Consider the following 27071-nt stretch of genomic DNA (forward strand, 5'->3'; position numbering starts at 1 on the left):
AAGAGAATTGCCTGAGTCCAGGGGTTCGAAGCCAGCCTGGGCAATTTGGTGAGACCGCATCTCTATAATAAATCAAAAAATTAGGCTGGGCTCAGTGACTCAGCCTGTAATCCCAGCGTTTTGGGAGGCCGAGGTGAGTGGATTGTCTGAACCCTCGGGTTCGAGACCCACCTGGGCAACTTGGCGAGACATCATCTCTACGATAAATCAAAAATTAGCCAGGTGTGGTGGCACACACCTGTAGTTCCAGCTACTTGGAAGGCTGAGGCAGGGTCGCCGGAGCCTAGCGGGTCGAGTCTGCGGTGGCCAGGAGCGTGTCACTGCACTCCAGTCTGGGCGACAGAGTGAGACTCCAACTCAAAAATAAATAAATAAATAAATAAATAAATTAGCTGGGCATGGTGGCATGTACCTGTGGTTCCAGCTACTTGGAAGGCTGAAGTGAAAGGATCGCTTGAGCCCAGTAGGTTGAGGCTGTGGTGGCTCAACTGACTGGCCATGAGTGTGCCAGCCTGGGCAATAGAGTGAGACTTCGACTCAAAAAAAAAAAAAAAAGATTCTGATTCAGAGATCTGAAATGGGGCCTAGATTCTGCATTTCTTTGCAAGTCCCAAGGATTATATTTTAAGTAGTGAGTTTTTATCAAGGAGAGAAACTAAATATTAACCATTGAAATCAATTGCCCTTATTTAAAATATTTTAAGGTGGCTCATACCTGTAATCTCAGCACTTTGGGACACTAGTTGGGAAGATCACTTGAGGCCAGGAGTTCAAGACTGGCTTGGGCAACATAGCAAGACCTTGACTCTTAAAAAAAAGAAAAGAATTAGCCAGGCATGGCGGTACATGCCTGTACTCTCAACTACTCGGGTGTTAGAGGCAGAAAGAGCACCTAAGCCCAGGAGACTGAGGCTGTGGTGAACCGTGATTGTGCCACTGCACTTTAGCCTGGGCAACAGAGTGAGGCTCTGACTCAAAACAAAAAAATACACAAACAAACAAAATTTTAAAATCCCCTTGGATAGACTAGGGATTGTCATTTAAGAGTGTTCTGGTAGACAAATGCTATTCACTTCAGTTTAAATAATTTTTTATAAGAGCACAAAGCATTAAAAAAAAATCAGACTTTCACAATTTTGATTTTCTGTAGAAGAATGCTTGAGAGAACTGTTGTCAAGTTTGGCTTTCACATCCCAGGCTTCCTAAGGCAGTCATTGAAACCCTAGTGGGCTTCTGGGTTGCTTCCCAACAGTTGAGAGGCGGTTCTGCATCATAGTTGTGGTATATAGGTGCTCAGCTGCCACAGATCAAACGAGGCCTATCAGGGACCTGGATCTGTTCTTGTGGTATGGATAAAGAGGCAGCACCTGACCCACTCTGAAGACTCGCCATGCTTTTCTAAAAAATTACTATCCTGGAAGGTTTGATGGGAAAAAAAAAATGCTGGACATTTGGGAATTTGTGTTCAGATCGTCAGGGTCCCTTGTAGAGAGGTGATCTTACATGCATCTCTTCTTCCTACCACATTCCAAGGTAGAATATTTAGTCCTTGAAGAATGTAGTTAGTATGTCAGCATGTTCCAGGATATGATCATACCGGATTGTGCTAGATTCCACAGCTCCAATGTCACGAAACCCATCCTACTTTTCTCCATCGACCTGTTCCTCATAGTACTTACGAAAGTTTCAGTTTAGAGTACTCCTTTTCTAGAAACTTCTTTGCCTCTTCTCCCTTTTCTCTTCCTCTGTCCCCATTCCAGGCCTTAAATAGCTGCCCTTCTTCTGTGTTGTCATGGCCAATACTGAGGTACATGCGATTCTTGCTATTCGAGGAGGTTATGGTTTATAACGTCACTGTGAACACTGAATTCATGAATTCTGAACCATTGCTCCTGGGGAAATACAGGATAGTTTCCTGTGAATCTCTGGTCATAATACTTCCACTAGATGATCATTATATAACCTGGGTGTTTCTGTTTAAAGACACCTTATTTAACTCATTCACGACGACCACTGACATTAATTTATGTCATTCCAAATTCTGTTCCTGTTGCTGCTTACGTGAATTTACCTCATCATGGAAGACTTGAGGTCTTTTCAGGTTTATGATCCAAAAAAAATACAAAGTATGGAATGCTAGTCAGAGTGGTGTCTGAGGCAAATACTGGATATGTCTGCAACTTTCAGCTGTATTGTGGAAAAGTTTACAGTTTAGAAAAGACCATTTCACTTGTGCTTAATGACAGAAGTTTATGGCAACCAGTTTCAGATTTTTTTTTTCCACCCACTCTCAGTATTAGGAAAGTGAAAAATTTGCCGGTCACGAATGTGTTAAGTGATGTATAGTGTCATGCATCTGTAATCCCAGCTACTCGGGAGGCTGAGGTGTGAGGACTGCTTGAGCTCAGGAGTTTGCACCCATCTTGGGCAACATAGTGAGAGCTTGTCTCTTAAAATAACATTTTTTTTAAAAAGACACCCTTTTATTGTTTATTCATTAACATTGACGCCGAAGCCAACAGCACCGTAACTCATGCCTGAACAAAGCTTGTCTCCGTAAGGCACATCATAGCCTTCTTCCGCTTAGAGACACTACACAGCACTTCAGCATTACACTTGGGGGCCATTTTAAGTAGTGAAATGGCCAACAGAAAGCAAAATGTGAAAAACACAGCACTGGATAGACTACATAAAGGACACTTGTTTAGTGTATGAAAACGAAACAAGGCACAATACCGTCACCTTGTATGACCTCAGCTAGGAACATGTACATTGGGGAACTCAAATTTTTCACCATTCTGTGTATGTCCTCAAACAATCACAAAAGCACTATGATGAACATTGGTTTGGGGTTACAAATAAGTTGTAGTGAGTAGGCCAATTCACAGATACAGAATTTGTGAATCACGGGGCTTAACTTTACCCTGTAGACAACTGAACATTGGTAGAGGGACAGTTGAGCAGAAGAAGAAAAACATTCACTTTTTTCCCCTCAAATCCCCTCAAAGATTTCTGAAATTTTAAAAAAGCACTGAAATAGTCAACCTTAGAAGAATGAGGACTTTGGTGGACTTCTTCCCCTCACTTGAAGACACAGTGGTTTTCATCTGGAACTGTACGTGCACAGGAACACTCTTCTTGGTGCCCAGGGAACCTTGGGCTTGTCCTTCGTGTAGACTTAACTGCACTATGGCGTCATGGCTTGCTCCTTGCCCTCCACGCACTGACATTATATGTTCTTTTAGATCAGAGACTATGTTTTGTATTCTCCATTATATCCACCAAACCTTACCCATGGTGGGCTGTCAGTTTTGTTGAAGGACTGACCTTAGACCTTGGGCATTTGAGCTGAAAAGCTATAGCTTAGGCTGATGACTTCTGTCTTGTTCCACAACCCTTATCCATGATTCTAAAATCCAGAAAGTTCTGAAAACAAAAGTATTTTCAGGGCAGTTGGCAGCAAAACCTGACTGACATGAACTTTGGTGACATAAAGCTACTTACAGTCTTGTATTGATGAGTCATCCATGTTTTTTCAGAATATATTAATGTATTTGATGAACAGACATGCCACTGGGAGGGTTGGATATCACATGGTACATGTTATTAATCACTAACTTTCTAAAATGCAACAAAAAAAAAGTCAGAATTTTGAAACTCAGCTAGGTCCAAGGGTTTCAGATAAGGCATTGTTGACCAATGGTAGAATTTAGAGATTTTTCTGTAGAAATTTTATTTGAGGAAATTGAGGGTTTAGGAGAGAATTAGCTAGAGGCATAAATGGTTATAGTCTCTGGCTGATGAGAGTAAAATTAAGTGACATGATTTGATGTCAGGCATAGCTCCTGAGAGGACAACATGTAGAGTAAAAAACCCCAGGGTAAGTTAGAAGAGTGCCGAGAACACTTGTCTTATTATGAATAGGAAGCTTGAATAATGAAGGCAAATGATTTGGTTAATCTTAAGATTTCATTATAAATACAAAGAAATATATACCTTGAGTCTCCCATATCTACATATACATGTGTCAACAGGTGCATGGGTAGAGTTTATTAGAAAAGTGATCCTAGGTGCCAAAAATAGAAGCAAAATCATCCTGAGCAGCTGGGGTCTACCCCAAAGCCCCCTCCCTCCTCATCCCCTTCCAGCAATAGTGAATGAAGCACCTGACAACTTGACATGGTTGTCTCCCCTTTCCCGGGGGAGTGTTGATGTAGAAGGGGGTCTTATGAATCCTATGCTTGTTTTTAATAAAGCCTCTCTGCTTTGAGAAAGTGAGCTTTACTCTGGAGTATACAAATCAGATGAAACTACTCACTTTGAGTAAAATACTCATATACATGACATCAAGATTCCTGGTGGCTCATGTTCAGGTTGTTAGATAAGATGAAGTATTAGAGGCTTGGAAACAGTATTAAAGTAAAAATAATAGAAATTCTGTTTTATACTTAGATCAGAAAGTACTAAAGTTGGTCTGTAGGTCAGAAGTTCTGGGAGGAAATGCCTTGAAAATGTTATTTGAAAGGGGTACACTCTGCTAGCCCAGCACAGCCCTCCTTGCTCAGCAAGGACCTGCATTCAGGAAGGTGCTCTTTAATGCTAAGTGCTACAGCTCCTAGGCCCAGCCTTCTATGGAGGGGAGACCAGTTAAATAGTCTTCCTTATGAAATCAGTGAGCTGTATTCATTGGCACAACGTGGGGTTGTTTGTTTAAGACTATGGGACAGTACAACAGATCTGCTTAGGAAACGGCCACTTGGCATTGTCACTGCCTCTCGTGACTGGCCGTGTACCACGCCTCTGTACCATCACTGTGCCTTGTTGTGGTTGTCCTTGCTTTCTCTGTAGGAAAACAAAGATTGCAGACTTTCTTGAGAAAATATATATAACCATGGTTCAAAGTGAGTGGGAAGAGGCAGAACTTATATGACATGTCAACCATTTAATAATTCCAGAAAACTCAAACCCAGCAGGCGGGCAGTGAATTGCTTTCATTCATTGTGTAAAATAGAATTGGCATTAAGAAATCATGGCATGGTTCAGGTTTAACTGGTTCGTGTTATTGTGTATGCATTTAAGAAGACTTTCAGGCTGGATGTGATGGCTCACGCCTCTAATCCCAGCACTTTGGGAGGCTGAGGCAGGAGGATTGCTTGAGCACTGAAGTTCGAGACCGGACTGAGCAACATAGCAAGACCTCATCTCTAAAAAAAAATTTAATTAAATTAGTCGGTTGTGGTGGTGCACATCTGTAGCCCTCTCAGCTACTTGGGAAGCTGAGGTGGGAGGATCTCCTGAGCCTATCAAGGCTCAAGATCATGCCACTGCACTCCAGCCTGGACAACACAGTGAGACCCTGACTCAAAAAATAAAAAACTCTAAAAACTTATTCTTCCACTTAGACTGGGTGTGGTGGCTCACGCCTATAATCCCAGCACTTTGGGAGGCTAAGGCAGGAGGATTGCTTGAGCCCAGGAGTTCTTTCTAGAAAAGAAAAAGAAAATAGCCGAGCATGGTGGTGTGTGCCTATAGCCCCAGCTAATTGGGAGGTTGAGGTAGAAGGATTGCCTGAGCCCATGAGCCATGATCATGCCACTGTACTCCAGTCTGGGCAACAGAGTGAGACCCTGACTCAAAAAAAGAAAAAAAAGAAGAAGAAATTTTGTTGTACATCATAATAATGACTGTGTAAGTATTCTGAATTTTCAAAGCTTTTGTCTCCCATCATACTGTAGAAAGCTGCATACTTGAGCCTGTGTAGATCATAACATGGTAAACACACCCACACCTGAGTGTTTTTCTGCCTCAGTACTGTGAAAGCAACATAGCACATGTACTTTATATTTTGTAACCAAGGAAAAATTTAGCATTTAGAGCAAGCATGCAAAGAAATCACATTAAGTCACTTGACCCAATCTTTCTCAGCATATTCCAGGAAATTTGGAAGTAATCATTTTTTTATTCTGCTTTCAAAATGAGAAGGTGGAGACTAAAAAGACATAACTATTTGAAAAGTAAGCCACTTTGTTGGAGCTCAAAACTCTCCTCACACCTCAGTTTCCTAATTGTGAACCTGGGTCTAAGGGTTGGAGGACGAGGGGAAAGTGCCCTATCAGGTGGTCCAGGGCACCACAGATAGGTTTCAGGTGAATGGCGATACTGGCCCCCTCAGCCCTCGGGATGACAGGTAGGATGTGGACCAACCTGGTCAGTGTACCCTCTGTACCATGCCTAGAAGATCCCATTTTCTGTGTGTTCTGTGCCATGAAACAGTTTGGGAAGCATTTCTTTAACTAGACTGCTGTTGCAGGGCTGTCCTTGAGTTGAGTTCTGCATGAGCAAAAGCCAGCATGAGAAGACCTGGGGAGCATTCCAGAAAGAGGGAGTAAGTACAGAGGCCTTGAGGCAAGAATATGTTAGTGTGTCCTCAGGACAGAGAGAAGGCAGTGAGTGGAGCGGAACACAGGGACCTGGATGGGAATGTGGGCAATCCCGCTGGGTGGTAGGTGGGGCCAGTCTACAGGGTCTCATCCTAATTGGGGGTTTGGATTTTATCCTGAGTGTTTGGGAAGCCGCTGCAGATTTTTAACAGGGGAACATTGTGATTATAACATAGAAATGTAAAACTAGCATTTCGGACTCGGAGGGGGAATTAGAAACCATTTTCCTCATGTTATTATGTGAAGAAAACTTCTCTGTGCCCTGCTCTTATTTTTAGTGGTGTCTTTTTTTTTTTTTTTTTTTTTCATTTATAAACTCAAGAACTTATTATGAAATGCCTTCTAATTTCTGTCTTTTAAATATCTTGATCGCTATATTTCCTTCCGTATTCATTTTCTAGGGCTGTCATAACACATTACCACAAACTGAGTGACTTAAAACCACAGAAATTTATTCTCTCACAGTTCCACAAGCTAGAATTCCAAAATCAAGCCGGGCTCGGTGGCTGAGCCTGTAATCCCGCGCTTTGGGAGGCTGAGGTGAGTGAATTGCCTGAGCCCGCAGGTTCAAGACCCACCTGGGCAACTTGGCGAGATCTCATCTCTACAATAAATCAAAAATTAGCCAGGCGTGGTAGCGCATGCCTGTAGTTCCAGCTACTTGGAAGACTGAGGCGGAAGGATCGCTGGAGCCCAGCAGGTCAAGGCTGCGTTGGCCGGGAGTGGCCACTGCACTCCAGTCTGGGTGACAGAGTGAGACTCCAATTCAAAAAAAAATCAAGGTGTCAGTAGGGTTGGGTTTTTTTCTGGAAACTCTGGGGAAGAATCTGTTCCTTTCCTCTCTGCTGGCTTCTGGCAGCTGCTGACATTGATACTCCTTGGCATGCAGACACATCACTGCAGTCTCTGCCTGTCGTCACGTGGCATTCTCTGTCTTTGTGTCCCCGTGTCTTTACATCATGTTTTTGTAAGGACATACATCTGCAAAGATTCTATTTTCAGATCAGGCCACATTCTAAGTTCCAGGGGTTAGGATGTCAACATACCTTTGTGGGTGACACAATTCAACCCATAAGACCTTCCTTCTGCCACCACCTTTATGGTAAAACCTTCTTCATCTTGTTGATTGACCTCCACTTAGTTTAATTGAATCCAAACAGCCATTTCATCTGAACAGTTAGTAGGTCAAAATACCACCACCACTAAACAACACCATTTTCCCTTTTCATGTGGATGAAATGTAGAAATATTGTCAGAATTGTTCAAGTCTGACGTACCCAAACATGCTTCATGGACTAATCACAAAGAAGAAAGTGGATTGAAGAGCCCCCACCTGTCTTGGCCTTAGCCTTGAGTCCCCATTTCTCATATCCTTTTCTATCCTACAAAGGTGTTTTTATTTTTTACCTAACCAGCTATTTGGTTCCTCTCATAAATTATTTATTTTGTGCCTTGTTCTAGAAATTATTTAAGCAAGTGCGCGCGTGTGTGTATGTAAAACAAGATGGCATAACTAAAGGTGAAGGTAAAAGAAGAAAAAAAAAAGACAAAATGAAAATGGAGGCAAGAAGGAGCCGCAGGTACACCAAATCTTGTTGGGTGGGTCATGGATTTGAATTTGTCCGTATGGAAAGGAAGATCTTGTGAGCTACACAATTCCGAGAGTTCGTGGGACTGTTTTTTAGATCAGCCCTGAATGCCAACTTTTGGGATCACAATGAAGCATATCTCAGCAAAAGCAGTTCTGCTAGTGAGGAGAGGGAAATGTGGCAAATTTATGAGACACACATTTCCATCTCTGCAAATTTGATCTGGTCTGGTGTAAATGTAAAACAGTGTCAAAGACAGGATGTGCTGCATTTCTCTCAAAAGCTCTTCATGAACTTGGTACCTTTCTTCCCTCCTTATCACCCTTACCCCCACATCTTAGGTGGAGGTCGGTGATAAGGCAGGCACGCCCTGGCCTCTCTGCATTTGGATAAGCCTTACTAGAGGCATTCTTTTCGGTATTTAGCATTGCCATAACAAACTTTTTTTTTTACATAAAGTCATCTATTTTGCTCTAAAACTGTGTGTGTGCACGTGTGCATACACTAATGCACAAGTGGGGTGCGCGTGTGTGTACACACTTCTGTGCAGACTGTTCTCAGAAGGAGCCGCCGGAGCCAGAGCCTGTCCCTTTGCCCTAGCTCAGCTGCTTGCTCTCTGTGGTGTACCCCACCTGTTTCTCATTTGAAAATTAAAATAAATGATTCTCAATATAATTGTGAGCCAAGAGAAAATTGTATGTGGGTTTACAAACATATCAACATACAAAAAGTAAAGAAGCGTCGTGCCGCTGTGATAATGGATGACTTCTTTGCTCCTCCGTGGATCAGTTTTTCCGTTTTACCAATGGGGTAATAGTACCTATCTCCTAGGGATGCTCTAAGTACGTCATGAGTTTATGATGTAAAATGCTAAGAACTGAGCCTGTCACAGAGTGAGCACATAGGAAGTGCAAGCATGTGTTATCTGATGCTGGCAAGGAAACTTTGTCCCCGCCCATAGCATCCAGGAGGTAGGTGAGCCTTTATTATAGCTGTTTGCCATAATGATTTGATGTTATTCAAAGGTGTTTAAAAATTGTATTTCCCTTTTTTGAGATCTGAAGTCCATTGTATTAGATTTATATTAATGAGCTAATGAATATTTATTTATTTAAGAGCCACCCAGGGGCAGCTGTACTTCATTAAATACCCTCCTTTATTTGCAGCTCCTCAGACTAAGTTCTTAAGCAACTGTAAGTAGTTGAAAGAGTGGGTGAAAGAGAACAGCCCTTTGAGCTCAGAACTTTGGGATTAAGGTCCATTTGTAACTAACTCTTCCAGTCATACAAACTTTCAAGCTACATCAAAACAGCCAGCCATGCCAGCTTCACTTATAAAGTGGAAGGAGGGGATAGATGACTTCTGTGTGCCCTCCAAGAGTGACTTTTTCATGGGCCAGTCTCGTACAGCCACCTGTGTGTGTCATTTGGGAAGTCCTTTTGCCCCAAAATTCATTATTCGAGTTTCTGCACTTAGAAAGTTACAGAGGGTAGTGATGGTAGTCAGAACACAAAAATATTCGCTAATGAGCAAGCCATTTAATAATTTCATTCCCATTCTAGCATGTCATTTCCTTCCTCGTATCTTTCCCACCCATCCTGCCAGTATTTTTGTTGTTTGACCTCTTGTTGATCATTGGCATTGTACAGTGCAGATAAATTGCAAATCGAGCAAAAGATCAAGGATTCCATGAAGGCAGTAGAAGTAATATAGGAGATATGTTTGAACCACACACAGAACCACTGGCCATAAGGCCTGGGAGCAAGGGATTAGTTACCAATTAAAGAGGAAAACTCCACAGTAATAGTGAAATTATACTGGATGCTCCTTAGTATTAAAAAAAATAGCAAAATTAGTGGAAAGTCCTTATTTTGTATATCAAAGGATTGATTTGAGCATCACCTGATTGAGAGTCCCTTGAGATAAATGCTTGATGCACTTGATTATTTTCTGTAAAACTTACCCTCTATGATTTTGCTACAAAACGACCAATATGAAGTGATGAATGTTAGATGGTGCTATAATTTTATTAAAGCTTACAAATACAGTTAATATCTGGTTCATTCCTTATTTTGACAGTCAGTACACAGTCGCAATTGCTAGCTAAGTATTGTTAACATTGTTAAATATTTCATCAATTTATTTGTGTAGTTTGTAGTTTCGTTTCAAGGTGAAGTTTTAACCTTTTCATCACTATTCACTATTAAATTTTGGTCTCTATTTTAAGTTGATGTACTCTAAGTGATTTTTTTTTTTTTTTAAGAGACAGGGTCTTGCTTTGTTGCCCAGGCTGTAGCAGTGGTTCAAGCAATCCTCCCAAGCAGCTATAACTACAAGTGTGCACCACCATGCCTGGCTAACTTTTAAAATTCTTTTATTGTAGAAACAGCATCTTGCTATGTTACTTAGGTTTGTCATAAACTCCTGGGCTCAAGTGATCTTCCTGCCTCTGCCGCGTAAGGTGCTAGGATTACAGGCATGAGCTACCGTGCTTAGCTATTTAAATTATCTTTTTTTCCTGGCCTTAATTAGTGAGCATTTCTCCATTAGTGAGCATTTCCACTATTTCTTTCAGCTATCGAGGGTGTAGTGTGTTGGATAGTGTCCCTCCAAACTTCATGTCCTTCCCAGAAACTCAGAATGTGACCTTATTTGGAGATAGAGTCATTATGGATATAATTAGTTAAGATGAAATCATGCTAGAGTAGGGTGGACCCTTAATCCAGTATGACTGGTGTCCTTGTAAGAAGAGAACTACCAAGACACACAGAGGGAAGATGGCCATGTGGAGTCAGAGGCATGCAGGAAGAGCACCTGTGATGGCAGAGGTAGGACTTGGGGTGACAGGTTTACAAACCAGGTAACAATAAGGATTGCCAGCAACACTAGAAGCTAAGAGAAAGGCATGGGCAGATTCTGCCCTCAGAAGAAACCAGCCCTGCCAATGCCTTGATTTTGGACTTGTAGCCTTAGGAACTATGAAAGAGTAAACTTCTGTTGTTTTAAGCTACTGGTTTTTGGTTTACGGCAGCCCTAGGAAACTGATACAAGGAGTTGTCAGAAAATTATTCTACTGATCCCTGGACTAGAAGTTGCTTCTCAGGGCTCAGGCCTACCAAATGGCGTTAAGGCCAGTTGGAAATTGGATGAAAATTTATTTAATTGGCTCAAACTGAATATGGCTTGAATAACTCTTATTATGCAGTCTTCTCTGTATTAAGTCAGTAGTTCCTTGTTCAAAGAGGTAGAATGTTGCTGTTAATGACTGAGCTGGAAATGATTTTTGCTGTTATAGAATTAAGAGCAGACCATTTTGTGTTCATCTGTGCATCAGTTGGTATTTGTTTTTCATGATGACTCAGCTTCAAGATAAAAACTAGAAACTTCTGCTTAAAGTCAATGCATTGCCTTTGAGATCAGGCTACATAAATGTGTTTTGGGCAGAGGATCCTGAAGTTTGGAACTTGTTCTTTTCAAGAGAGAGGAATGATGATATATCATGATCATAAATGCACTTTAAAAAGATTAAAAGTTGAAGCGAGGCTCAGTGGCTTGTGCCTGTAGTTCCACCTTCGCGGGAGGCTGAGGTAGGAGGATCTCTTAAGGTCAGAAGTTCGAAGCTGTAATGCCCTATGTTTGCACCTGTGAATAGCCACTATACTCCAGCCTGGGCAATGAAGTGAAACCCTGCCTCTAAAAAAAATAAAGTTGATGTACTGTTTGGAGCCAGGTAGAGCCTGACATTGCTGGGGGGCGGGGGGGAGGAGGGGGCTTATGCTATGAAATTAAAAGGCCAGGTCAGCCAGTAAATCTGGTGTGAACTGTCTGGAATTACCTCACTGGAGTCTTGTCCTACATCATCATTTGCTGGCTCTATTCTCAGTATGTCATGCCTGGCAGGCTACTAGGTTTGGACAGAGGAAATGAGACCTAGTCAGTTACTGTGAGATTTATAGTAGACCTGCTATTGCAAGAAGTGGTGAAAAATTGATTGATAGCTTGAGACAAAACTCTACAGCAAGAAACAGGATGTATGCTTTCCATTTAGTCCCAGGTGTCCCCCCCTACATTTCAGGACTCCTTTTGCATTTTGTTTTGGCTGCTTCGTAAGACTGGGGATCCTTCCCCCTGCCCCCAAACTTAGTCACTAAATGCAAAATAATTGAGGAAATTTTATATCAGCTTAGCCTTGGTAAAGGCTTGTGCTTTCAGCTGTTATTATTATTCTTTTGTGGTAGTTGTATTTACTGTCACTTGTCAGCAATCTTTAAAGAGAAATTCTCCAAATAGGATATTATTTTACATATGTAAAAAGAATGAAGAGTTTTTTAAAGTTACATGGTAGGCTTACATTTTCATAACTTTCTAAGAAAAATCTGTTTTGAGTGTGATTTTTATTAAAATGTGACATTAATATGATCCAATTGTCTCTTTTAAATGTGGTGTCTCTTCACTTTGTAATAAATAACAGGTAGGTGATATTTACTTAGATATAAAATATGTACTGTAACTATAACTAGTATCTCAGCATATGTGTTCACTGAGTGAATCAAAATGTATCTGGTGTTTGTGAGAGTGGTTATCTAATAATGCCATTTGACAAAGCTTTTGGATAGGAACTAGCCTGGACTGTTTTGCGTATGACAGAGGAAAACCACTAACTACTTTAAGTGAGTTGCTTTCTGAAATGGTAAGTGTATTACAGAGGTAGATTCTAGAATTTACAAGGAGTGGCAGATTAGAACCAACTCTAATTGTACTAGTACCAAAAGAACAAAACAGCTACTCTTTCATAGCTTAATGTTTTCCCCAAAGGAATAATTTCCCTTTTTGTGAGCAGTGATTACTAGGTTATCTATATAAAATAACTGAATAAAAACAAATCCAACTTTCATTCCTCGTGCTGTTGGGTCACATTCAACACCAATGCCATTTTAAAATTTTAATCACTTTTTATTATAGCATTCTTTATGGGCAGAATTTCGAATGCTTCCCCTATAAATTTCTATCAGAACTTTTTCCTTAATTAAGGAAAAAGGAAAACTAGACACCTTGAGGTAGTAAAAGTCGGATGATACAAAATAAATGAATCAGCTTGATGAAGGATCAAAAAATGAATATATAATTATTCTTCCTTTTTTTGCATTTCTTGTATACACTTGTCACTTTAAACATAATGCGTGCTGGAAGTGAGAAACCTTTTCCTAAAGAATAAAAATTCACTTCAGCTGGTTACAGGCCGGTACCTCCTGCTTGGGTCACAGGACTCATCCTCATCCCTTTCCTGCCTGTTACAGATGAAAATTTTAGTCCCATCATACGTGGGGTGCACTTTCTGAGAAGAGCTGGGATTCCAGGGGAGGAGCTTTGGAGTTCCACACTTAACACCGTTCTAAAAGGCAGTTCAGATGTAATATCTGCATAGTGGATAATAACAAAGATCCAAATAGTTCCAGCTTGAGAATAGACATAGCTAATATATTCAGTAATACTTACAAAAATGTTTGAGAATTTTCCCTCCTTTCCCAAACCTCTGCAATTAAAGCTCAGATGTATACTTCACTTAACATTGCTAACTAAGCTAGAAATATCAGTGACAGTTACTTTGGAGGATTCTGGATCTTGTGCAAGTCAGAACTTGCTCATTTGAAGGATGTTGAGTGGAACTCAAGTTGGGAAGAAGTGAAGACTTGGTCTTAAGAGTGCAACTTGGCAGGGCACAGTGGCTCAAGCTTATAATCCCAGCACTTTGGGAGGCTGAGGTGAGAGGATTGCCTGAGCTCAGGGGTTTGAGACCAGCCTGGGCAACTTGGTGAGACCTGTCTCTACAATAAATCAAGAAAAAATAAGCCAGGTGTGGTAGCGCACACCTGAGTTCCAGCTACTTGGAAGGCTGAGGTGGAAGGATTGCCTGAGCCCGGCAGGTCGAGGCTGTGGTGGCCCTGAGCCTGCCGCTGCACTCCAGCCTGGGCGACACAGTGAGACTCGACTTAAAAAAAAAGAAAGAGAGAGAGAGAGATGCAACCTGGCAGAGGCTGTGTCTTATGGGAGGCCCTGTGGTGGATGGGAAGAGCCCTGGAGTGCTGAGACCTGGGTCTCCAGTCTTGACTGCCCTTGTTAGCTGGGGGAGCTTCAGCAGCTCGGAACCCCTGTGAGCTCCTGTTTCCTCATCTGTAATGAGGGATCATCGTGGCACTGATTTACGGGGTGGTTGTGAGGAACAAGTACGAAGATGTTTGGGGAACATCATCCTTTGTATATTGTTGAAAGTATTTATCATAGACTATTAAAAATAAGACACATGGTCCTGAAGCAAAAGCTTTTATTTTAAATTTTCATCTGTGATATTATAAATAAGAGGCATTGTCCTCTTTCCCAAGTTTATTACTCTATTCCTTAAAGCATCACTACCCAAAGAGAACTCTCCTTCCGTGAGAAATATCACTACTCACAGATGTTTTAAACTGGTTCACTGACTGCATCCTTTACCACTGGTAGTCAAGGTTTCAAAGGATATGGTGGACATCATTTACAACTGCCTGGGGCATCAATGCAAATTATGTTGCAGCCATCTTATTCCATAACTATGCTTTTTTCAAACTGATAAAAGTTCAGCCAGGGTGTGTAGTGCTATGGTGCCTCATTAGTTGACTCCAGCTAGCCTCACCTTGGTTTTGCTCTTTAACCTAAGCACCCCTCTTTCCAAGGCCTGGAAATCCCAGCAATGAAACCCAGGGTCTTCCTTGCTTAAGAGAAAGTTGCCCAACAACAATGACTGCTGCCCGTCTCGCTCACTTACCATGCCTCTCACCCCTACTTGGACACTGCACTGGTGCTTCTGCATCCTGATTACACATGTGAGGGGGCAGCAGGGGCCCATCCCTACACAAACTCTTTATTGCACCAAATATTTGGGAGACAGGATCTCAGATGCATGTAGGCACTCAAATGAAAGTGCCAGCTTTAGTCATTATTTCCCACTGCACCACCCATTCGGCTCTACTGAAATAAAGCCTCATTCTCCCAGTGTGGACTACACTTTATAAATGGATTTATCTTGTAAACTCACCCTCATCCAGTTTGTCTCCAAGCCACGACATGATTTGTACAGTCATTTAGTGTTTGGAGTCAGGGAAACATGGAAACCAAGTCACACTTACCATTTTCACTCACTGCCACCTCTGTTCAGTTGTCACAGCAGATTTTCCTCCTTTAGAATAATAGTCTTTGGAGAACTGCAGTTTACACAATGTTGGCTCTTTTAGAAACAAAAACAAAGCAACTAAATGGATCCAAATTAATAATGGAAAAGTTTATGTAATGTTTTAAGATCTAGCAGGTAATTTAGAGAAAAAAATATTCTAATATAAAGTGACTTTCTGATCAAGAGAAGAAGCATTCCATGCTACCCTCTGATATTGCTTTTTTCCCCCTTTTTTATACATTTCAAGATGGTGAACAGGTCTTGCATTCATATAGGCATAAAAGCAAAACAACATGCATTGAAAAGGCTCCTTCTCACTGTCGTCCTCTCTCATCCCCCAGATCTCCAGTTCTCTCCTGGTCCCCTCACAGAAGTTACTATTTCCTGTCACTTTCTAGAGGTTATTGAGAAGTATACAAGCAAATACATATGCTTCTATATCTCTTGTTCTTCATTTTTCTGTATAAATATAGCATATACATATGGTGAGCCTTTGGTTGTTAAACAATATAGTGGACTGGCCCATGGAGCAATTCGTACTTTGTACAGCTGTAGGCTGTTCCTTGTATGGATATGCCATAAGTTATTCAGCCAGTCTCATATCAAGGACATTTGGTTGTTTCCCATTTAGGGGTATTAAAAACAATGTCATAGTAAATAACCTCAGACCTATGTCACGTAGCATATGTATTTAATTTCCAGGCGTGGGGCTTGCTGGGTCAAGCCATGTATATTTTCATTTTGAAAGTTATTGCTAAGTTCTGCTTCATGGAGATTGTAGCTATTTAATCTCCCTCCAACAGTATATGAAAGTACCTTTTCTCCCATAGCCTTGCTAACAGAATGTTATCAAAGGTTGGGATATTTGCCAATCTGATATTGGAACTTATATCTCAATATGACTTTAATTCGTATTTCTTTTATTTGACTTAAGCTGAACATCATTTGTATTTCCTTTTGTGAAAATCATCTGCTTGTATCTTTTGTCCATTTTTCTGTTGGATTTTTAGGATCTTTGCTGGGAGAGTTAGACCTTGATCTGTAATATGAGTTGCAAATACTTTCTCCAGTTTTGCATTGGTGCTTGACTTTTTTTTTTTTTTTTTTGCCCAGAATTGATTTTTATTTAGTTGAATTTATCACTCTTTTATTTTGTGGCTTCTGAATTTTTAATCTTAAAAAGGCCTTCTTCATTCTAAGGTCATGAAGGAAATCTATGTTTCCTTGTAATACTTTAACAGCTTTATTTTGTACATATGTGATCTGTTATGGGATTTATCCTGGTATGTCATGTGAAATATGAACTCAGCTTTATTTTGCCATTGTTTTGAAGCTATATACTCTGTTGTCCCCAGGTCAATAAATGAGTAGTCCTAATATTTCCTCTTAAAATGTTTTTCAAGGTCCAAAAAGTTGGCAGCTCTTGCAGAAGCCTTAAAGGAAGTCTCCCTTACAAAGGCCCAACTGGGATTAGAGCTGGAAGAACTGGAAGCAGCGGCACTTCTTGTCCAGGAGGAAGAAACTGCATTAAAAGCAGCCCATTCCGTTCCTGGGCAGCAGACACTTTTCTCTAGTTCTGAGACAAGTGATTCGGAGGAATCGGGCAGCACTGCATCATCTGGAACTGAAGACTCGGACTCGGACTCGGACTCAGACTTGGACTCGAACTCGGACCAAGACCAAGACAAGCTCAAAGATAGTCAATCCGAAACGGTCAATTCTTTGCAAGGGCCCTTCCTTGAAGAAAACAGGGCCCTGCTTATTGATGGTGATGGAGTATGCAGAAACACAGCCACCCAGAGGTCTGATGTTAGTCAGGGAATACTGCTTGTCTCTTCCCAGACTCTTAGAGCTCCTGGGCCTCTGATCGAGGAGCTTGGGGAACAACTCAAGACTACCATTCAGGTTTCTGAACCCAAGGGTGCCACTGCTGTAAACCACAGCAATATGCAGGAGAGGCAGCTATCAGGCGCCAAGTAATTGGCTCTAAGTGATTTTATTCATTGTTGAGAATTATGTCAGATTTGGTTTCCTTTACTGAATGAGACTTCCTCATTTTCACTTTGTGCTTTTTCTTAATGTATACAGTTGACTGTCTGTATTTGTGGGTTCCATATCCATGGTTGTTACTAACTACACATAGAAAATATTGAAGAAAAAATTGCATCTGTGCCGAGCATGTATACTTTTTGTCTTGTCAGTATTCTCTAAACACTGTAGTAGAACAACTATTTTCTTAGCATTAGTGTTAGGTATTAAAATCTAGAGATGATTTAAAGTATGCAGGAGGGGTGGGTGCAGTGGCTTGTGTCTATAATCCCAGCACTTTGGGAGGCCAAGACAGGAGGATCCCTTGAAGCCAGGAGTTCAAGACCAGTCTGGGTAACATAGTGAGTAAAGTCTCTACAAAATAAATAAATAAATAAATAAATTAGCAGGGTATGGTGGTGTACGCCTGTAGTTCCAGCTATTCAGCAGGCTGAAGTGGAAGAATCGCCTGAGCCCAGGAGGTCGAGACTGGTGAGCCATGATCCTGCCACTGCACCCCTGCTTGGGTGATAGAGCAAGACCCCAACTCAAGTGAAGTATACAGGAGGATATGCAAAAGTTATATGCAAATATTATGCCATTTTACATCAGGGAATTGAGTATCCAAAAATTCTGGTATCTGCAGACATCCTGGACGCTGGGGGACATATCTTTTGGTTTCCTTGATGAAGCTTTAAAGGTAAAGTTCTAAAATATTTTACCAAAATATAGCTGATATTTCAAGATGAAACTAATGGTTCTACTCCCAGAGTCTCTAGAATGTAGAACCCATAAATATTTGTATTTTAGTTTTACTAAACTAAAACTGACATGCAATAAACTGTGCATATTTAAAGTGCGCAGTGTGATAAGTGTTGGCATATGTATGCACCATGTAAAACCATCACCATGATTAAGGAAGGGAACGACCCAACATCCCCAAGTGCCCCCATGTCCCTTTGCTATTCTTCCCTCCACCCCCACTCCTCAGACAGCCACTGATCTGCTTTCTGTCACTGCACACTAGTTTGCATTTCCTATAATTTTATATAAATGGAGTCATGCAATATGTACCCTTTTTTGGGTCAGGCTTGTTTTACTTAGTATAATTATCTTGAGATCTCTTCATGTGGTAGTGTGTGTCTAGAGTACTATTTCATTGAATAGATGTGTCCATTTACCTATTGATGGACATCTGGCTTGTTTCCAGCTTTTGGCTGTTGTAACTAAAGCTGTTGGGAACATTTTTATCTAAGTTTTGTGTGAACATACGCGTTCATTTCTCTTAGGTGACTATCTGGGAGTAGGATGACTAAGCTGGATATATGCTTAATGTTTTAAGCTGTTGTTCTCCAACATGGTGGTACCATTTTATACCCCACCAGTGATATGTGAGCATTCCAGCCTTCCACATGCCTGCCATTGCTTGGTACATCAGTCTTTTACATGTTATCATTCTAATGGATGGGTAGTGGCATCTCATTGCGGTTTTAATTTGCATTTCTCCAAGACTTATGTTGTTGAGCATCTATTCATATGCTTGTCATCCACATATCTTTTTGAAGTGTCTGTTCAAATCTTTTGCCAATTTTTTTAAGCTGGGTTGTTTGTTTTCTTATTTTTGAGTTTTGAGAGTTCTTTATAAATTCTGGATACAAGTCCTCATTACAAGTCCTGTTTTTTGCATGCCTTGCAATCTAATCGGATGCCAGGCCTTGTGAACATTACCTTGTTGGGTACTGGAGACATATTCCTGCAGATATTCTTTAGCTTTGTTTGGGGATGTAGTTAATAACATGGAAATAGTTTGATCCTTTTGGGTCTTGCTTTGTAATTTGTTAGGCAGATCCAGAGCAGTGCTCAGTCTGGGGCAAATGATTCCCCAGTGCTGACTTTCCTGAGTGCTCTACCCCTGCCTTGTGAATTACGAGTTTTTCCAGTCTGGCTGATTGAGGTAGGCCCCATTCCCTCCACCTTGCCAGATGGTTCTCCCGGCCCTCACTGCAGAGCATTTTCTGGAACACTAGAGGAGGACTCTCTCTAGCATCTGGGCTTTTTTGTGTAGTCTTCTTTTCTCGGAACTCTGTCCTGTACACATTAGCTGCTTTGGTCTCCCCAATTTCTTAGCGCTGTCTCTTGAATGCCAGAGTCCACTGAGTCCTACCTGGGTTGTCCCTCCCAGCATAGCCTGGGAAGTCTTCCCAGGTAGTAGATGGGGCAGTCCCAGTGGTCACCTCATTTAGTCTTCCAACTCTCAGGATCACTGTCTTCCATTGCCTGATGTTCAGAGTCTTGAAAACCATTGTTTCACGTATTGTTTCTGTTTCTCTTTTTTGGTTATATCAGGCAGGAGAGTAAATCTGTTCCTTATTACTCCATCTGAACTGGAAGCATAGGCCTCCATGAATATTTTAGATAAGAATTTTCCCTTGAGTTTAAGCTGCTGGGAGGTGGAGTCTGTGTCGGGTCTTGTTACACTGAGTCATCCGTGCCCATATTCTCAAGTGCTCTATAAATATTTGTTGAATGAATGAACAAATGAGATAAACCAATTTGCTTTGGGAAGGAAATAAAATGAAATCGGAAACGTATTAATCTCAGTAGCATTTTTTATCTCAAGAAAGGGTGTGATCCCTTTTACTATATGGGTTTAAAAGGTTGTACAGTATTTGTATTTCTGACATGAACTCAGGTTTGTATTAGCATGATAGTGGGGTGACTGCTTGTTAACTCCTATGAACACTGTAACAGCTTTGTCAGAATGTGTTCAGAGTTTCTCTCAGGCTCCCTGGAGAGCTTCAAAATCCTTCTGACCATTGAAAATGCATTTCTCTTCAGCAGTACATTACCTGAAGCCAATTTGAAAAAGTGTTATCTGTAACCCCTCATTTCCCTCCACTCAAGTCAAGCAAGTTGGGGAAATCCACTCCTGTCTAAAAGTTGAAAGCCATGGAAATGTTCTTCCTTCCCTCTATTTCTGTCTTAGGAATCTTGACAGGATCTACTTCAGTGAGACTTGTCTTGGGTGGAAGAACCTGTTACTGGCTTTCTCAAAGAATGAGCAAACATGATCCTCCCTGAATGTCCTCAAAGCCAAGGAGCTCATTAAACAACTCTCATGAGTATTAGAGACAACGTGAGTGAGCTCCTTAATTTCAGACTCCATGTCCGCAGTGTTTCTTTTACCCTCTCTTTGTTCATGGAGCTTGAAGCTTTGTTATATCATATTACTCTGTCTTTGTTTCAATTGGGCTGTGAACACTATACCACACTAGGTCTGTAACCCAAAACATGCCCAAAGGTGCTGCTCTCTTTTATTTATTTTTTAACCTAACAGCCTGCCAGGCAGCTTTACGGATCTCCTATAATCACGGGAGTCTCCCAAAAACCTTGGGTGATGGGAAAAAAAAATTACGTTGGGAAAAGAATAGGGAGGCAACCCAGCAACTACTCAGGCACAGTCAGTGGGAAAAAACCAAGGATAGACGCCAGCCAGAACCACGACTCAGGTGGACCCCGCTCAAGCAGAGGTTATGCCTAGCTTACACCCTCCCTCCATCTTAACAACAGGACTAGAACTGCTTGCATTGCTTACCTCAAAGGGCTATGAGACTATGTTCAAAACATTTTTAAAGACTGGAAAATTATTAAGCCAACTTAGGGTTTATTATTATTGTCTGACTTCCCAGAGCTGAACAGGGCTCTATTTAGCTACCTAACAACAGGTCACTGGGGGAGCCAGCACTGTGAAAAAGAGCCAGCCCTGTTCATCACTTCAGAGGCACACTCGTGCTGAAAGTCTACACAGTTCAGCAGATTAGATAGAAATATTAATTATACCAATGAATCACAGCACTGCCTCATCTTCTAGGTTTGCATGATCATTGACCTATTTTTCTATGTTCTGTCTCTCCTCTCCCATTATCCTTGGAGAATGCAAAACCTCACTGCGGGCATGGTCTGTGTTAGGTGCTGGTAACTAAGCTGGTATCATCTTTCACTGGCACAAGATTAATCTACAAATGAGACAGGGCTGTGCCCTACCTCATTCTAAATTGGCTGACAGCTGGGGAGCGGTTTTCACACCTGCTAATGAAAAATCCACTCTGTGTGGATCAAATTCTATTACCAAGAATTGGGGGGAGTAGAGAGTGGGTCAAGTTTTCTTAGTCCTAGAATTTCATAAAATTACTGTTTTTAAACAGAGGGACTCCTGCCTATCTATTTTGTTATAAAGAGATTTTAATACTTTATGTGTTGTAACTGGAAATTGAGCTATGCAGTCGATGATGACAGAACAGATGCCTTTAAAAGAAACGGAAATGAGTTAATAACTTGATATAGGAATACAACTATAAAAAGTACACCAAATCCTCAAAATGTATTAATTATAAAATCTTTAACAATGCAGAAATCCCCATGTATTGAAGTGATCTATCATGTACTCTCACTGCATGTCAGGTAAATTCAAATTAATCTTCATAAACGCAAATCTTTGTGATTATTTGGCCAGAGGTCTCCATGAAAGCAAGTGGAAGATTATAAATGTCTCCTTAACATCAGTCCATCTAAGTCCCTGATGGAATTTTTGTGATCTGCTTCTTTTCTGGCCTGTTTTCTGAGTTTGTTATATATAGTTTCAATCCATACCAAATGAAGGAAGCATTGATTAGACTTGATTTAAGGCTGGAAGTGATAAATGCAGCTGGGAAATTGATTCATGTCTCTCAAGTGACTGGGGCACAGCCATCCACAGTTGACACAACTCTTGTCTCAAGACTGGAGAAAACAAACAGGCAAACACATGTCAACCAGATAAATGACTTTGCTGTTTTGAGCTCTCTGTGGAGGCCATTTGTTTCCTAGATAAGGAAGACTGCTCTCCAAAGTCATGAAAAGATAAGCCAGAGGAAAAGGATGAATGTGGAATTGGATGCCCAGCACTTGGAAATAAACAACAGCAGGAAGGATTTACCTCCAGGAAGGATCTTGCCTCTCTCCCCTCAGACATGCCAGGAGCAGCACTGTCCCCAGCCTGCTATTGTAAGTGTTCATAGTGGCGTGCTGCTTGTCTCTGAAGCCATTTCCAGGAGACATGTCCCGACTGCTCTTAATGGAGTGAGTGTCCAGGGGAAGACTTAGCAAGAATGGCTGAGACTCAGAACCTGGCTTCTGGTCCCCAGGCCAGACTCAGCTGGCCTGAAGTCTTGATAGTGCAGCAGAGTGACCACCAGCCCAGAAAACAACAGCCCCATTGCAACCCATTGCGTCTTGGAGTGGGTCATCCATGGTCCAGGGTTAAATACTTACTGTATTTATGTTTCCCTGCATGCTCTGTTTTCCCATCTTGACATGTTTGCTCCTGCATTGCTTTCTAGTCTCCCTGCATGTCATCCTTCAAGGCCTCATTTGGAAATAATTTCCCTCCTCTGAACTTCTAGAACAATATACAACAGTCTTAGAGTATGTCTTCCTCCCTGCTAGACATGTGCATGTCTCCTTCCTCCCTCCTTTACTGGAACTTTGGATCCCACACAATGTTCTATCCACAGAACACCTTCAGATGATACTTGTTAAAAGAAAAACTAAAAGTAGCCAGCTAGATAGCTTAAGTGGAATTCTCCATGGCTGTTTACTAATTAGTAAGCCCTACCTAGCATAACAAGGCTGTGCGCCCTTTTTTGTTTTCTCTTGTCATACAAGTCTTGGTTCTCTTATATTTTGACTGTGACTTCTGCCCACATTCTGATCAGGAAGATCAAATGTGTCTTTCCTTCTCCTTCCCCCTGGGTCTGGAATCCTTACCTCCTGGCATAATTGGCACACATTCTATCTTTTCCTGCTGCCTTCCCTACCCAACCCCGAATTCCCAGTGCCCTCCCCCACTGCTCCCTAGGTTGGCAGGTGAAAGGTTTGCCTGCAGATAGCTTGCAAAGTCCTTGCTCTGAGCAGTGTTCCCCGATGTAGGCATCATCCCAGTGAATCAGAGCCAGATGCTACTGGAAGAAACTTGAATCCGAGGAGAGCCAGAGAGACAAACTGGAGCAGGAAAGAGATTCCTATCCTCCAAAGTAGTAGGTTCCAGAGTTCTGTATTCACATTTATGCAAAATTAGAGACAAAACTGGCCAATTGTGGTGGCTCACACCAGTAATCCCAACACCATGTGGGAGGATCACTGAGCCCAGGAGTTTGAGACCAGCCTGGGCAACATAGGCAGACCCTATGTACAGGTATGGTGATGTGTGCCTGTAGTCTTAGCTTCTCAGGAGGCTGAGACTACAGTAATCCATGATCACACCACTGTACTCCAGCCTGGGCAACAAAGCAAGACCCTGTCTCAAAAATGAAACAGAACAGTGCAGGGTGCAGAGGGTGCCAACATGGCTACTCATTTACATTTGCATTTGCATCTCTAACTTGACCCAGTCAATATTCTACTGAAACCGTCCCCTTTTTTTGAAAGCAGGATTTATTGAGGACAGAAAAGCTCCTAGAGTGGGAGAGGACCCGAGGGGGTTGCCCAAAACCATCCTTTTTGAGTCAGGGTCTCACTCTGTCACCCAGGCTGGAGTATAGTGGTAGGATCAGCTTCGATCTCCTGAACTCAGGCAATCTTTTCATCTCCACCTCCCAAGTAGCTGGGACTACAGGTGTGTGCCACCAAGCCCAGCTAATTAAAGAAAAGAAATTTTTTTGTAGAGAAGAGGTCTCGCTATTTTGCCCAGGCTGGTCTTGAACTCCTGGGCTCAGGCAATCCCCTTGCCTCAGTCTCCAAAATGCTGGGATTACAGGCTCTATCACTGCACCAGGCCTATGAACCCATTCATTCATAAAAACCAATTAGTCAAAAAAAAAAAAAAAAATGGAGATACTATTTCAGGATAGAGATCAGCCCTCTATATTGAAACGTTTAGCCTCAAGAAAATCTCTCTCCCCTAAGAACCATGTTTACTTTTCAGTATGTCTATTTCCAGAATTTTTTTTTCTGTGCAGAAGAATATGGGGGGGAGGGGGAAGAAAACCATAATGATCTTTTGAAGGGCAGGCCCCTGTAGTATACGCAGAATTTGTTCTGGATCAAACGGTCAGCCAAAATTTTGAGAAGGTTGCATCACGATTTGCAGAAGAAACTTCCCAAGTTATGGCAAACAGGTGACTGTTTCTTCTACCAAGAAACACACCTCCCCATACTGTACTGAGCGTTCAACAGTTTTTGACCCAAAATGTCATGACCCCGTGTCCTACCCTCCCTGTTCACTTGATCTCACCCCAAACAACTTTTTTTTGTTTACTCATGACTAAAGTTCTCAAAGGGAAACGCTGTGCCCATGTGGAAGAGATGAAACACAAAATGGCAGAAGCACTAAAAGGCATCAAAATTGACAAGTTCCAAAACTTTTGAGGAATGGGAAAAAGTGGCTCGATAGGCATATTGCATCAAACGGAGAGTACTACGAAGGTGACTGGAGCTTAAATGTTTAAGAATACACTTTTTTAAATAAACAAATTCTGGTTTTGGGGGTCCCCCCTCATACACATATGTGTATTTTTAAAACAAAATTGGAATCATGTGCTCCATAAATTTATATCCCTTCTTCTTTCTTAAAATGAGATCATGAATATTTTTCACCTATCACTGAATAACCTCCCCAAATGCAGCTTTTCAGAACTGTATTATCCTTATTGCATTGGAAGCAGTTGTTCTCGAATGTAAATTTGATTGATCGGGATTCTTCTGTTATGTAGTGTGTCTGCCAAGCATGGATGCCTAGATTATCTAGATGTTCCCCAGCACCTCTTTCTCAGTTGTTACAGCAGCAGACTTTGTTTCGTTTTTATTAATTAAAAAAAAAATTTTTTTTAAGAGATGAGGTCTCTGTCATGTTCCCCAGGCTGAAGTGCAGGAACGCAATAATGGCTCACTGCAGCCTCTACCTCCTGGGTTCAAGGGATCCTCCCACCTCAGCCTCCCGAGTAGCTAGGACTATGGGTGCCTGACACCACACCCAGTATGTGGCTTATTTTGAAGACAGTATAGTCTTCCCTTAGCATGCATGGGGGTTTGGTTCCAGGACTCCCTCAGATACCAAAATCCACAGATGTTCAAGACCAAAAATGACATAGTAGTTGTGTATAACCTACCCACATCCTCTCGTATGCTTTAAATCATCTCTATTTGTTATACCTAATACAATGTAAATTGTGGAAATCCTTGTGTTATACTGCATTTTTTTTAATGCACATTATTTTTTATTGTTGTATTGTTACTTATTTGAATATCTTCAATCTGTGGCTATTGAATTCGTGGATGTGAGATTCTGGGATACAGAGGACCAGCACATATTCTTGAGTTAGAGAAGAGAAAGGAATGGAATGTAATAACACTTATTGGCCAGGCTTGGTGGCTCAGCCTGTAATCCCAGCACTTTGGGAGGCCGAGGTGAGTGAATTGCCTGAACCCGCGGGTTCGAGACCAACCTGGGCAACTTGGCGAGACCTCATCTCTACAGTAACCAAAAATTAGCTAGGCATGGTGGCGCATGCTATGTGAATGTGCTACATGGATGGCTGAGGCGGAAGGATTGCCTGAGCCCAGCAGGTCAAGGCTGCAGTGGCCGTGAGAATGTGTCACTGCACTCCAGCCTGGGCAACAGAGTGAGACTCCAACTCAAAAAATAAAATAAAATAACACTTATTTATTGAGCTACTGCACTGCATGGCTCTAAGCACTATGGTGGCTTGTCATGTCCTAAGCATGCCAAGCAGAGGCCTATCTCTAGTTCTTCTATAGCCACAGATCCTGATGATGGAGAGGACTTTGGACATACTGAGACCATGTGGGTCTACTCTTAGCTGACTGAGTTAGGCCTGAATTTGACTTAAATGCAGACTGTGGTTGGGGTCTGTTGACCTGGGAAGCATTACTAATCCAGAGACTCTCGACTTTATCTGTATGCTTGGACCATCCAAGAAACTTAAGTCTCCAGTCCCCTCTGCAGGCAGTGGAATCAGAATCTCTGGGGGTGTCTAAATAGGCAAGAGCTGGGATAATCCATTTGCTATTCTCGGAAATTTGAATTGGAAAATGAAAAAGGGATCAGACCCTTGGCATATGTTGAGGGTGAGAGAATCATTAAGTCACCAAGTGGATCTGGAGTCACTCTCGCAAACTCAACTTAGGAAGGAGAAGAGATATGAGTTAGAAGGATCTATACAATGTAGAAAAGATACAGAGGAGAGGGTGGTTGTGGAAAAGATGTAAAAGGATGCAGACATGGGAAGTTGCTAAGTCGAATTCCTCTGAAGTGAACAGTCGCACGTCGCTGCCCTGAGGCCCCAAGAGCAGTTGTGGATGCCCCACCAGGCTTCCGTAAGTCAGTCTCAGTATATAAGGCCTGTACTGACTTCTGGGTTCAGAGGGCATTTGTTTCCCTTACTGCTGAACAAATTGAGGCCTTTTTTTTTTTTTTTTTTTTTGAGATGGGGTTTCACTCTGTTGCCCAGGCTGGAGTGCAGTGGCACAATCCTGGCTCACCACAGCCTTGGACTTCTGGGCTGAAGCTACCTTCTTCCCACCTCAGCCTCCTGAGTAGCTGGGACTACAGGCACACACCATCATATCTGGCTAATTTTCTTTTTCTTTTTTTTTTTTTTTGAGTTGGAGTCTCACTCTGTCGCCCAGACTGGAGTGCAGTGGCCACTCCCGGCCACCACACCCTCGACCTGCTGGGCTCTGGCGATCCTTCCACCTCAGCCTTCCGAGTAGCTGGAATTACAGGTGCGCGCTACCATGCCCAGCTAATTTTTT

General features: G+C 41.8%; 1 protein-coding gene across 2 annotated transcripts in view; it reads left to right on the plus strand.

The window, feature by feature from the left end:
* The window catches only part of SHQ1 (SHQ1, H/ACA ribonucleoprotein assembly factor), a 109852-nt gene extending 92341 nt beyond the window's left edge, over positions 1-17511 (plus strand). For both annotated transcript variants that reach the window (XM_021717636.1, XM_008068215.2), the window contains one exon: positions 16637-17511. In XM_021717636.1, the coding sequence (XP_021573311.1) occupies positions 16637-17213 (577 nt within the window). In that variant the 3' untranslated portion in view covers positions 17214-17511. The remainder of the gene's footprint in view (positions 1-16636) is intronic.
* Positions 17512-27071: the final 9560 nt, after the last annotated feature.

Source organism: Carlito syrichta, unplaced genomic scaffold (genome assembly GCF_000164805.1).
Source record: "Carlito syrichta isolate Samal-C Ts95f unplaced genomic scaffold, Tarsius_syrichta-2.0.1 Scaffold309895, whole genome shotgun sequence".
Lineage (NCBI taxonomy): Eukaryota > Metazoa > Chordata > Mammalia > Primates > Tarsiidae > Carlito > Carlito syrichta.